General features: G+C 44.1%; 1 protein-coding gene across 1 annotated transcript in view; it reads right to left on the bottom strand.

Annotated features, from left to right (window-relative positions):
• Positions 1-604: 604 nt before the first annotated feature.
• The window catches only part of NCALD (neurocalcin delta), a 51,190-nt gene continuing 38,509 nt past the window's right edge, over positions 605-13,285 (bottom strand). Inside the window, exons 2-4 of the mRNA XM_059864872.1 lie at positions 10,365-10,761; positions 3,982-4,087; positions 605-3,809 (exon numbers count right to left, since the gene is read on the bottom strand). Of these exons, the coding sequence (XP_059720855.1) occupies positions 3,712-3,809; positions 3,982-4,087; positions 10,365-10,742 (582 nt within the window). The 5' untranslated portion in view covers positions 10,743-10,761 and the 3' untranslated portion in view covers positions 605-3,711. The remainder of the gene's footprint in view (positions 3,810-3,981; positions 4,088-10,364; positions 10,762-13,285) is intronic.

Here is a 13,285-nt window from a genome sequence, read left to right on the forward strand (position 1 = left end):
TTACACACTTCTGGCTTACTGTTTTAAGCAGCAGAAAATGTAGAGGTCATGCCCTATAACACAGAACAAAAAAGAATGCCCCAGGAAGAAGATAAAAATCCTACAAGCTCCTAAGAACTGCAAGGGAACAGCATAGCTCTGGGTACCTCAGGAACATGATTGAACTGGGAACTGAAGGGCTTCAAATAACGTTGAAACACAAATATTTCTTCAGTCCCTCTCAAACTCTAAGTGCTCACAAGAACACGTGTGTTGATTTTTAAGGGGTTGTGTTCCCTTTTCCTTTCCCAAAGCACCCTAAAACAAACAGAGTATTGCAAAACTCACAAGTCATAGTCCTCACTTCACATCATCTGGCCCAGAGTTTGACAAGCTGACTGGGAATGTCAGATAAATGGGACAGGCATTTTCCATGAGTTCAGTCTCCATGTGACACATACTCATTAATTCCTTTGGACAACACATAGTGAAGGATTGCTTGCCTCTTGCACATGCAAGTAAAACTAGAGAATGCTTCTACAAAATTGAGGAGTCATGCAAAATAGTATGTGCTATCTGCCATCCTTCCTGTGTGGACATATTGCTAATGAATCACTCAGAAGTCTGACTTACTGTGCTGTTTTATACAGGATACACCACTTTGCCTTCAAAAGCTTTATGAAGACAATTATGATTACAAATGCAAATGACAGCAAAGCAGAAAATTTCAATCTGAGGCACAGCACACCACTGCTGTCCTGCTGATTTGAGGTCTGCAGATGTTCCTATCACAACTTCAGCTGCAAATCACTCTTTAAGTACATGCAGAGGCAGAGAAAGAAAGGGATAGTTAATAATTTAAAATAATACCAATCACCAGTGGCAGTCAGGTAAAAGAATAACCCTAGTTCACTCTGTAGATGTTTATACAATAGCCTTATCTGCAGCTATGTCCTCTGCAGCTGTAAACTAATTCCTATGATTCCAAATTTTATGAACTGTGGGAAGCATTACGTCTCTGCTGGGGTCACAGCACAGGTTGTGCTTTCAAACATGGGAGGCGAGCCTGGCCTCAGCACCCCAAAACTACTGAGCAAAAACAAACTGAGAGATTAGGTTCTGGGCCAGAAATGTCTTGTAAAACGAAAAAGAGGTGGTTTGCAGTCACTTAAAGAAAAGACAACATTTTAAAAGCTTCAGTCACATGCAACTGCTTTCACAGCATTTAGAAGAAGATGGAACCATGGAAGGTATCTGAGTTCACCTTCAGTAAATGCCAGCTTCCACAGGTCTGGGCTGCTTTGGATGTGGGTGCCTGCACTGAGCCAGGAGGTTGGAAATTCAGCAAGGATCCTCTGGTGTCACCTTGTCCTGCCCACACAGGGGTTTGATGGAGCACTCCCAGAGAGGCTGGGATGGTGGCACGGGTCATTCCCATCTGGCAGAGGGGTGTGCTGATCTGTGCATGCCCACTGACCTTCCTTCAGCAATCCCCTGCAGTATGGCCAGGCTTCTTCTGCTGAAAAACAACCCTCAACTTGACTTTCAAAATCCATGAGGTGATGCACATGAAGAGAGGGCAGAACCTCTCCAGGTAAAGCAGAAAATTACCTTGAAGAAGGTAGGCACAGACTGGCCTTTGAGGGGGATTTGGGCACATGGTGTCTAATTAAGATTTGGGAGAAGGAGATAGGGAATATTTTCATCAACAAGAAGAACTGGTGCAAAACTTGCTAGTGTTGCTTGTAATACCTAAAAGTGCTGGGTATTAAAATCTTTTTGTGTCTGTGCCTGGGCCCCCTTTGCTTTCTTATTTTCCCACACTCAACTCAGCTCAGTATTTCAATGATTGTAATGGAAATATATCATCAACTGGATTTTTGTGATTGTTTGAGACAAAAATGCGTGCTTGAAGACATTTATTGAGTGTCATTAGCCACTCATAAAAATTTTAGTACAACTGATTAACAATGTTATTTTCAATTTACTTTTATTTTCTCTTAAAATGCTTTCCCCTTAACACCTGGCAAAGCAAATGGTATGGGAAAATTCAGTATAGGATTGCTTCTGTCAGTTATTGTACATGCTAGCTAGTGTTCCATAGAAGATTATTTATGCTCAACTACTTATTCGTGACTTCTAATTAGTACTTAGCTAATCATCATCTGCAAAGCAGACTTCTTTTACTTGGTTTATTTTAAATTAAGGCTACTGGGGATTAGCATCTACAAGGTCACTTGACAAAATGCCAACTTTGCCTGTCAGACAAAGGTGACTCTAACGAGCTCATGAATTCCCAACACCGTGCTGCCTGCATGGGTAGCTCTCCAGCAGGATCACAAAGCAGACTTCAGCTAATGACTGATTAATGCCAATTTAGTCAGCATAATGCCTCCTGTCCTAAAGCTTTCCCAGCTTTTCTTTTGCTACAGTGCTTGTAAAGTCCCTAAGAAATCCCACGTGTGTGTACTAGCTTTGCACACAGCAACTTTGACCAAAGGATAAAATTTTGCAGCAGCAAATTCCAGAACTCCTGCATCTAGGCGGAAAGATAAACATTCAACATTTCTCTCAAGAGCTGATCTTTTTTTGTTTTAATTTTTATATATATAAATATATCATAAAGCGTACCATTTCCTCATTTCAGTACAGATTTTTTTGAACTTTACTAAAATAAATGAAATATAAATGCTACAATTTTATGTTTAAAACAAGTTTTGATGACAGCCTTCCCCTAAGAGCAGGCCCAGAAGCTCTGTTAGCTACATGGAGAAAGACAAAAACACCCCCAAAACTTCCTGCTATGCAAGAGCATTGAGAACAGCAGATGTGCCTTAGCTGGAGCTGCTTGCAGGTGTCTGTGAGTTCCTCACATGAATGTCCACTCTCCCTAGTAGCAACTGCTTTATTACTAACCTGAAAATTTCACATTCAACACGTATCTTCCTTAAATTCATTGTCAAGACCCAGCTTTTCATATCTGTGTCTGCTTTTGCTGATCCCAAACAGCAAGAGGTATTGTCAGTTGTGGATTTGGAGATCAGGATTGCAAATTGCTGAATTTTCAGATAAAGCCATATGACTTCAACCACTGTAAACCTAGTAAAAAAATGTCAACCTTCATTTTGTCCCTTCTTCACAACCTGGAAAGTGTTCACAGCATTGAAACAACGAGGCATAGGAGTGGGTGATACACCCCACACATGTTTTGCACTTTCATACTTCTTCCCAGTCCTGTCTTTGATCTTAACTGGTGCCTCCTGGACAGGAGAGGAGGTTCCAGGCGAATCCTACCCCACCCATCACAACCCCTTTGGTTCAGCCTTACTACACTTTCAGGTCCTGCAGGTGAATACCTAACAACCAAAGCAGCAATCTAAAATCTGTGGGTGTGCCTTGCTGCCAAGGGGTTTGTTGTTGGTTTACTCCTCCTCAACACGTTGCTTTCCAAAACAGATACAAACAAACAAACAAACAAACAAACAAACAAAATAAAATTTTAAAAACAATGATAACACCACAATATCTGTTTAGAACAGTACTGCCCATGCTCTGGACAAATTGTTAAGAGCAATTCAGCATTCTTATAATTAATCCACAACAAAATAAGCTATAAGATGCCACAAATGAAGGCATAATTGGCCATACAGAGGCAACACTACCATGAATGTTGTTTGGCAAGAAAATTAAAAAAAAAAAAAAGCAGATACATAATTCATCCAAAGTACAGGTTCAGAACTGGCCGGCACTGCTGGGATCGCACTGCAGCAGACGGACTATGGACGGATCACTCTTGGCCCCTCGGATGAACTCTTCCAGAGAGAGCTTTCCTGGAAAAGAAACACGTTTACTTAGAGCACGTGGTGGGCTGCAGCACACCTGTCAAGCCTCTGGACAAGCATGATGGAAGGAAGCTGGGGAAGCCAGGAAAATCCCTGGGAAAGCAGCCCTGCCAGGTGCAGGCCTGCCTGCCCACGCCTGCTGGCCCTGCAGGGTTCCTACCGTCACGGTTGGTGTCCATCTGGCGGAAGATCTTCTCGGTCCTCTTCTCTGGGGTTGACTCATCTTCTGGCATCTTCATTACAGAAGAAACCATCTTGTAGATTGCCTGCGTGATAGACAGGAGCAAGAAGCTGGTAAGAAGCACGTTATCTTGATGCAAGGGTACAAGGATCCTCTGGTGACAGAAACAGGCAGAAAATACCCTCGGAGCGCCAGCAAGACCTGCTCTTTGGGTGCTGAAGGGTGTTGGGTGGCACCAACACCTGCAGCTTCCCTCTTCAGTGGCACTCTTGTTTATGAAATACTGTGTTTCTTTATTTAGTCATGGCCAAACACCGTGTGGGTTTGGACTAGGGTTACGTTTTCCCTTATTAAAACAGCCTTTGGACAAATTTATCATCTGTACAACACGTTGGGCAATGGCAGCTCCCAGAGCCTGGAGGAACAGCCAGACCACCAAGGTCTTGTCCCATGCTGTGATAAATCTCCATGCTTTGGGCACACAGGCTTCATCCTCACCACACCTGTCTCCTCACCCTTCCTTTGTTTCCCCCCCAACTCCATTCTCTCCCTCTCCTGTCTGTGAGGAGAGCAGTAACTCTTGCATTTGCAGCATCTCACAGATAACAAAGACTGGACCATCAAGGAGGTGGCCTTTTCATGGGGGGTTGGTGTGTGTGCACAGCTCAAAATCACTTCCACAATTTTCTCCACAGAGACCAGATGTTCTGGTCCTACAGAGCACCACTACCACCCACAGCTATTCTCTGCACAGACAAATGCATTAGCCACCTTTGGTACCAGCTGACCCTGAAAGAGGGGTTAATTTTAAAACAAGGATGAGGATCTGTCTCTGCACTGGTTATTCAAACCTTGCTGGCAAACATAAGCATGCAGCAGCAGTGAGCACCAGGGCTTTGTGCCAGATGTCTCTGCAGTGCCACACCTGGGAGAGCAGCAGCGCTCAGGGCTAAAGGGTGGTGGCCTTGGGGGTTCCTCCCAGCCATGTGGAGGGGCAGCACATCCCAGCCCAAGGCAGCATTGTCCTGGTCCAACTGGCCCCTTCTGCTGCCCTCTGCAACTCATTGGCTGTCACCTGCTGTCACCCAGCTGCTTTAGATATTTGTTCTTCCTTTCCTCCTGTTTTGGGAGGGGGGTCCTTCGTGCAAGCCAAGATTTCTCACTGCGTTACCCCTCTCTCCTCTTTCCCTTCATGAAGTCACTCTGCCTAGCAGCTCTGATCATCTGGCTCAGGATCCCCAAGGATTGGCTCCAGGAATGTAACAGCACAGATGGAGGATGCCACTAAGCAGCACAGACATTTTACACCCAGACTAGGGAGCAGTCACTTCTGTGGCCATCTTGCTGGCTTCTCCTCTGCCAACAGCTCACCCTTGACATCTGCAGGGAGAATTAGTGTTCCAGAGTACTGGGCAGAGCCTCAGTCGAGGCAGGGATGCTGTCCACACCCCCATGATACTCTGATGCCAGGAGCACAGAAGAAAGGGTGAACACGAAACACGGAAGCACAGGGATGAGGGAACTGGGGGAAGGAGGCAATAGGGAAGGAAAAAATGGAGAGGGTGGACAGTAAGAATTTAGACCTTGCTCATCCTCATCAGCATGCAAGGCTTGCAAGGGTCAGAGCAGAGATGAGGCTTATAAATCTGCCAGTGTTTAAGCATTTGAAGCTGTCTGGCTTTTGTCTGGGGTAGGAAGAGAGGTGGAGGGGTCACTCCCTCTCTCTGGGTGAGAGGAGGGCTAAGCAGAGAATCTGCATTGAAAGTGTGGGAGGAATGCCCCAGACTGGGAGTGAGGGCATGTTTACCCTGACCAAAGGAACCATAGTAAGAATATGCAGATTTTTAGGACAAAAAAAGCACTTCAGGATGACTTCATCCTACAGGGTCCTTTTCACAGAGGCGTGTGAAGGGAATAACAGATGAGATATTCTAGGAAAGCCAGATGGGAATAACATAGTGAGCGTTCTTTTCATGCTGAAAATGGTTACTCTGGACAAATTCTTATGTCCTTACTCAGAAGTTCATTGGGAAGTTTTCCCAAAGTAAAAGCCAGCTAAAGCTGATTAAGAATCTTGAGACTTGCCCCATATTAATTCAGTGCAGCTACACAAAACTCTTTATTGTATGTTTGAAAGAGCAAGCTCTGAAAGGAATTTGGTTTCATGCAATAATTACCTAGAGCTGGGCTGTGCTAACCCTGAGCTAGGACCTGGGACTGAGAGGCTGCAGGGGTTCCACTCTGCATGGAGTGAAACTCCTTGGCCTCCCAGAACCTGGGCTGAAAACCACCAGTGGCATTCTGCACTGGAAGCTGATACCTGTCAGTCAGGGCAGCTTTAGTAAGTGAATTTCTGTCAGGAGTGCTCCTTCCAGCTCCCTGGCACCCTGAATGCCATTGGGAAGTTGTGCCTCCAGAGCCCTGGGTATGTCACTGGAGCAAGCAAAGGCTCCAGCTTCATCTGCTGCCCTACTGAGCTCCTTTGATCTTCCAACTCCATGGGGATGAACAGCAATGGGTGATTTTAGGGCAAATCTCATCCCTTTGCCCATTCACACAGGTTCTGCTCCCAGCTGCTGGCTGCCACTGCTGCACTCAGGCCAGAAGCTTTGGTGAGGACTGCATTTTCCTGGTATACTTGGCAAACTGTCAAAAACCTCATTATGGTCATGGCAGCAGCAATGACAGCACAAATTTTCAGCTGATCCTTTTTACTCTGTTGAAATAAATTCTAATGGCTAGAAGTCTCGTGAAGTGAACAACTGGCCTGAAAAAAATTGTTTTCCTCTCAATGTCATGGAGATTTTTGACACTGTCTTTACAGAGCCATACCAGCTTTTGCTTTTCCCCATCCCAGCTTCTGTTTCTTCCTGGTTAGCAAATCAGCTATCCCAGCAAATGAAACGTGTGTGCTCTGTTTTTATTAAACTGAAAGTGTTATTCTTGTCTCTGCTGAGTATTCTTAAAATGCCTTTTGAGTCCATACAGTGAAAAAATGTATCCTTAGAGCAAGGTTTCCATCTCCCATTGAACTCTTATTTTAAGAGACTAGCCAAATATGTCCCGCTTCAGCAAGGGGAACAAGTCTTCTGACTGGTTTGCAGCTATTTTTGAGTGGACTGAGCTATTTAGATTATAGGTAAACATATGGGAGACATGAAAAGCTCGAGACATGAATCTGAGAGGAGCTGTGACAAGGTCTGTCAAGAGGGCAGGGTATGAAGCCTCTTCCCACAGTAGTCTGCAGATGTGCTATGCCTGCTGAGTGTAGCAGCATCCTGTGAACCTTCTTTTTTGAGGCACTACAACTGTCAGCCCACCACTAAAGTCCCTCATCTTCCAAACTGTGCAGCTGGCTCCACGTGGATCTCTAAGCAGGGTTTTTTGGAGACTGGCCTAGAGATGCTCATGGACAGGCATGGTGAATGCACTGGGCCGTGCCTGCATGGTTGAGGGCATGATGGGGTACAGAGCTTAAAGGAATGCAGGTGCTTTGCCATCTAGCAAGGAAAGCAGGCCTGAGAAAGCTGTTATGGACTGCTCACCTTCACCTCCTTGGCAGCTGGCCAGTCACAAGGACTCCTGTGGGACATCTTAACCAGCAGCTCTGCTGGTCCAGTGCTGCTGTTGCTGCTGCTACCTCAATCTCCTTAATGCAGTGCAGGAGTGCAATGCCTGCAGGGCTGCTAGGTTAGGCCAGAGCAATGGAAAGATAATGCCAGGAAGTATTAGCACAACAATGAAAATCTCTGCAGAGAGAGGGATTTCAAAGCACAAAAAAAAAAAAACCCCACAAAAAAACCCCCCAAAAACCCCCAAAAAAACCAGACTGAAAAAGAAGAAGTGTGCCTTGCCCCTATGCTATGTAAAATACAGTAATCCCACAGTAACAGGGGTAGTATCTGTTAAACTAAAACTTTTAGACAAAAGGTGTTTCTTTTAGCATTCATTTTGATGTATTGTCTCTGGAAAAATTCCAATGAAAACATAATCCCATTCTATCAATTTGATGATGCATACTAGATAAGGGACTTGCAATAGTTTCCTTTGAGACATAGAGATATGTCAGAGTTCTGATTTTCCCTCTCAGAAAAATTGTGGTGGCTGAGAGCCCCCAGGATGACATTTGATACAGAATTTTGTAATTCCATATGAAAAAAAAATAATCTTTCATAAATGAAAGTGATAGTTGTTTGTTGGTTTTTGTATCTAATCACTCTACATCAAAGGAACTTCTTAACAAAGCAAGAAAATATGCTCATCTACTTCAGTTTCAGATATCAGCTGGACATGTTTCCAGGGACTACACAACAAATCCCATCCCACTGGGAGATGCTCCTGGTAACCAGTGCAATACAGGGAGACCAATGCATTCAAAAAAACAAAAAAAGAAGAGAATAGGGTGAGATCTACAGGCCCATTGCCTCATGGGAAGCTCCATCACAGATAGGGTTTGTGGTTTAAAAATCGCCGATACTCCACGGTACAGAAATAACTGGCTTTCAGGCTGTTCACTTCCATAATTGTTTTTTGTGCAGTCCCTCAAAATTGGGTCCCTCGGAATGAGGTGAGATTACAAGCATCATGCAGTTGAGTTTCACATTTGGTTTGAAAGGAGAGAGCCAAACCTCCCAAGAAGGGCAGAGGGCTGGCTGGAGCGCCAGGCTGGGGGCTGTGCCCAGCCGAAATGCTGCTCGGCGTTGGATGCACACAGTGACAGAGTGCTGCCCTACGCTCACCCCAAAGCCGCAATTTTGTTTGATGATGGCATCATGGCTGTAAAGGACAATGCTATGATTTGGTACTGACATAAATATGAAGAGGAGGCAGAGCATTTCAACCTCTAGACTTGCTGGCAAGCAGATCTGGGAAAAGCTTCCAGTTTTGCTGGTCCTTGTTCAGCTCACTACAGAAAATCCAGCCACTGATATTTTCATTTCATTTGACATGAACAAATTTGTGGCCAAGTTCTGCCTGTTTGTAGCTCTCCTTGCCTGGGGGATTTGTGCTGCCTGTTGGCACGGTGCCTTCCCGGGCTCCTCGACAGCAGCCGGGGTCCTGCAGCCCCTCGGTGTCTCCTCCTCCAGAGGAGGGGGCAGTCACCCAGCTTTGGTTCCTGTGTTTCCTATGTACTACGTTAGCTCTTTTGGGATTCTTTTTGTTTTTTCATGAGGAGAAATACAGCCAGAAAAACAATAATTGACAGTCTGTTTACCCTGCCTGGGGGAGAGGAAGATTTGTAAGGACCAGAGGATCTTCCAATGCAAATATTCCATGGGGTTTGTCACGGCGCAGACAGGGAGGTCCTGCTCCTCAACTCAGACAGAGCAGCACAAAACAGACCAAGTGAAAGACAACAAATTCTATATTTGCAGCTGAGCTCTGGATCTGGTCTTGCTGAAGCAGTGCAAGTGCTGCTACTGGCCACTGTTTGAAGGATTTGAGAAGGGCCCTGGTAGAAGGACAGGAGCACCACTAGTTAGGCTGATTCCCTTATGCAGCTGGCCATCACAGCCTGTAATTTGTGTGCATTGCTTTCCCTTGGTTTTCAGTGCAAATACAAGTCTGAATAATACAGTACATTGTCAGCACTTCAAAATTTCCAGGGAAAGGAAAGGATCTTGATAACAGGCTTTTTTTTTTTTTTTTTAACAGTGCTGCATTTTACAGATTCAAGCTGTGTAAATACACTGCCATATAAAAAATGTTTAAAATCTTTCAGTAGAGTGATGTGCCTCAAGGGCAAAAACATGCTGGAGAAAGCGACACCACAAGCAAACACAACCAAAGAAGCTATGTATGGAATCATCACCCATCACCTACTCAGATAAGGTTTGTCTATACTGTCAACTTAGCATGAAGACAGTTAGTATGACTCTAATAATGCAGACCTCACTGGAATTAGGCGGGCAAAACACCTTTATGTTATTATGATAATAATAATTATTCATAATAACATGGTTTCAAAGTAGATTTACTTCTTATTGTGGAGGGAGCCTGCCTTCCTTAAAAGTACACTGCCTGATTGCTCTAGTACACCTACTTGGTTCAACTGCAATTAATCATAATTAATTGACAGGGTTAGAGAATCACATATATCAGCAGGTTAGTTGCTGTGCTCGAGCCCAACAGAGCTCCCAGGGAGGAAATATCCATGCAGCCTGTTGCTCAGGAAGAACTTGCAGTGGATATTAAGCTGCAGTTTGAATTGCGACCCAATCTTTGCCCAATGAAACAGCATTCCATATCCAAGCAGTTACAGAAGATTGTAAACCAGTGCTGCCAGTTTTTCCTTCAGTGTAACATTGCTTCACAATCTGCTCTCAAGGAGGGAGCCCAGGGTGCCTCTGAGCAGCACATACCTGCACGATTTCCAGCATCTCTGACTTACTGATGTAGCCATTCCCGTCAAGGTCGTACATGCTGAATGCCCACTTCAGCTTTTGCTCCAGTTTTCCTCTCGACGTTACGCTCAAGGCTATGATGAATTCTCTGAAATCTATTGTTCCGTCTCCGTTGGCGTCGAAAGTGCGGAATACGTGCTCTGCAAACTTAGAAGCGTCCCCGTAAGGAAAAAAGTTTCCATATATTTTTTTAAACTCCTCCATTGATAAATGTCCACTTGGACAGTCTCTCAAGAAGCCTTTGTACCACTCCTGGATTTCATGTTCTGTAAAGTCTGTACTTTCTAGCAAATCCTGCATGACTTCAGGGCGTAGTTTGCTGTTTTGCTTTCCCATATTGGAGTTAAAGTATTACCTGCAAAGCAAAAACAAACACATATGAATTGTTATTAATTATTGATTCTGATTAGCTTGGAGGCTGTAGAAAAACAGTATGCTGTATTCTGAGTTTTCTGATGATAGTTCACTCTTGGGTATTAACAAAAACCTTGGACAATGTCCAGAACTACAGGTATACTCTGGAAAAATTAATAAACGTAATCTACATGTTGATTACACAGTCTTTTGACAGTCTGGAGAAGAGCAATTACACAGAATTCATTGCCATCCTATTTTGCCCTTGAAATCATGAGGCAAGCAGTGGCTGTTGCAAGGCACAGCTGACAGCAGCTGTGTGCTGCAGCGTGCCCTCCATCCCAGTCACCCAGCTGTCCTGAGGACCCGGCCCAATGAGACACAATTTTTGTATCTCTGGTGGAAGCCAGACTGGTACAAAGGCCTGTGTTCCCTTGGTCTTGCTCCAAAATGGGTTCAAGGTGAAACTGCAGGGTATGCTGAAACCAGTAGCTCCAAAGCCCTTCCACATATATCTTTATAACCAGAAAGCAACCGAGAAACTGCCTCTTTTGTTTGGCATAGATAAATTCCCATTTTATTTCAAAATTAAGATAAAATCTGAAGAGATTTTATCAACAGTGGATTCCCCCACTAAAACTATTACTGTGTTTTGTACCCAGGCAATGAAATTGAAAATTCGTTTCCTTTAAATTAACCATTAAGAAGTATTATTGGATACAGTCTCTATTAAATCACCCTAATTATATTTCATTTGAGGCAAGTTGGTACATATCACATTGTGCAGCACATTTAATGATGGATGCCTTTGGATTTTAAGTTTTGGAGCCTGAGTGTGTTGGCTCTAAAAGGCAGCATCAGTTTTACTGGAAGCTTAACATTATGCTGATTTGTGGGAAGCCCTTCCCTGACAGAAACCTGCCTGAGAATTTATAACACGAGTGACAGTCACAACTAAGATATGATGCATGGATAACTAAAGTAGAGTTGCAAAATAATTTAAACATGATTCACACTGTTGTCAGAATGGAGTCTCTGGCCCAGAGATGGATTTAATAATGATGACTGGAATGGCTAATGAGCATTCAATAAAATGCCCTTTCTTAACCAAGATATTGCTTTTAAAAGACAGAAGCAGCTACTGAGAAATGTACCACCATTTGAAGCTAGTCTACTGTCTCTTCTGCTTGACATTGGGAAGAAGAAACTGAGGTTCCCCTAGGTTGATGCTACATTTTTTTCTTGTGGGAAGGTCCCTTCTCCCCAAGGACTTTGAACTCCCCAAGGCAGCTAGAGGATTGATTCCTTAATTTCCTGTGTTCTTGGACCAAAATGACCAAAAAGCTGTATTTCTCAAGTGGAAAACTACAGGATCCATCCTAGATCCATCTGTATCTCCAGGATTCACTGATGGCTGTCTGGCAGCCTACAGTTGTTGCCTTTTTCCCAACCTGGAAATGAAACTCAAGATAATTTTAGTAAGGAGGTAATATAAGAGCAGATATTTATTTGAAGGCCTTCAGGAGCAATTATGGAAAGATGTCCACAAAAGTCCACCCCCTGTAGGGGTGAATACATTTTATGGGTTTTAGGAAATCAGCATAATTGATAAAAAGCATAAATTAGGAAGACATGCAAGTGGTGATGGAATTTTCCTTCAGGTGACACCCTTTCTTTGGAGTTTTCTCCTCAGCACTCTCAGCCTTGGTTCCCAGAAAGAACCACTGGGGCCTTGTACCCCAGGGGCTTGGAGTTCTGGAATTTGTTCTGTCTTTTTGCCTAGGGAAAGGCTGTGGAAAAGTACTGGGAAAACCAGTCACTAATACAATAGGCGACAGAGTTACAAATATATGTGCAAAGAATACAGAGAACATATAAAAGAAAAAAGGCAAAAACCAAACAGCATCACAGTTTGGTAACTATATGCCCTGTCTAAACACATTGCCTACATGGTTCATGGAGAACAGGCTTCCCTGTTCACAGACAGGAGGATGGGAAGGGTGAAGAATCCCGCCCCATGGGAGCCTATCCATCTCTGACAATTTCAGGGGCTTGGTTGACTATGTTGACCAAACAATATCTTTTCCTCCAAAGTGTCTCCAAAACACTTGAAAAGTGGAAGATGCCACCTCAAAGGTATTTTTTTCTACTGCCTTTTTTCTTTTCATCTTGATCAAAACATGCTGTACAGTTTTTAAGCAACCCAAGCTCTTCATGCCCTGAAAATAGCAAAAAAGTCCTCGTTTTGTAGGCAGTCCAACAGCTGCCAAGGCAGCTGAACGTTGTGTTGCCTTCCACGGGTGTTGGATGGGGCCCATAATAAACAACCTGGGAATTAGCTGAGGGAATGGATTACATTAGAGCAGCCAGAGGGCTTTATGTCAGGGAAAACAACATGATCAGGGTCTGCCAGTGAGATGGAAGAGCAACTGGAAGTGGCCAGGGTCAGTTTATAGTGGCACCAGTTTAACACAAACCCCCCAGTGTCAGCAGCAGCTGCCCACACCCCGGCCAGCAGCCCCTCC

Source organism: Haemorhous mexicanus, chromosome 1 (genome assembly GCF_027477595.1).
Source record: "Haemorhous mexicanus isolate bHaeMex1 chromosome 1, bHaeMex1.pri, whole genome shotgun sequence".
Classification (NCBI taxonomy): Eukaryota; Metazoa; Chordata; class Aves; order Passeriformes; family Fringillidae; genus Haemorhous; species Haemorhous mexicanus.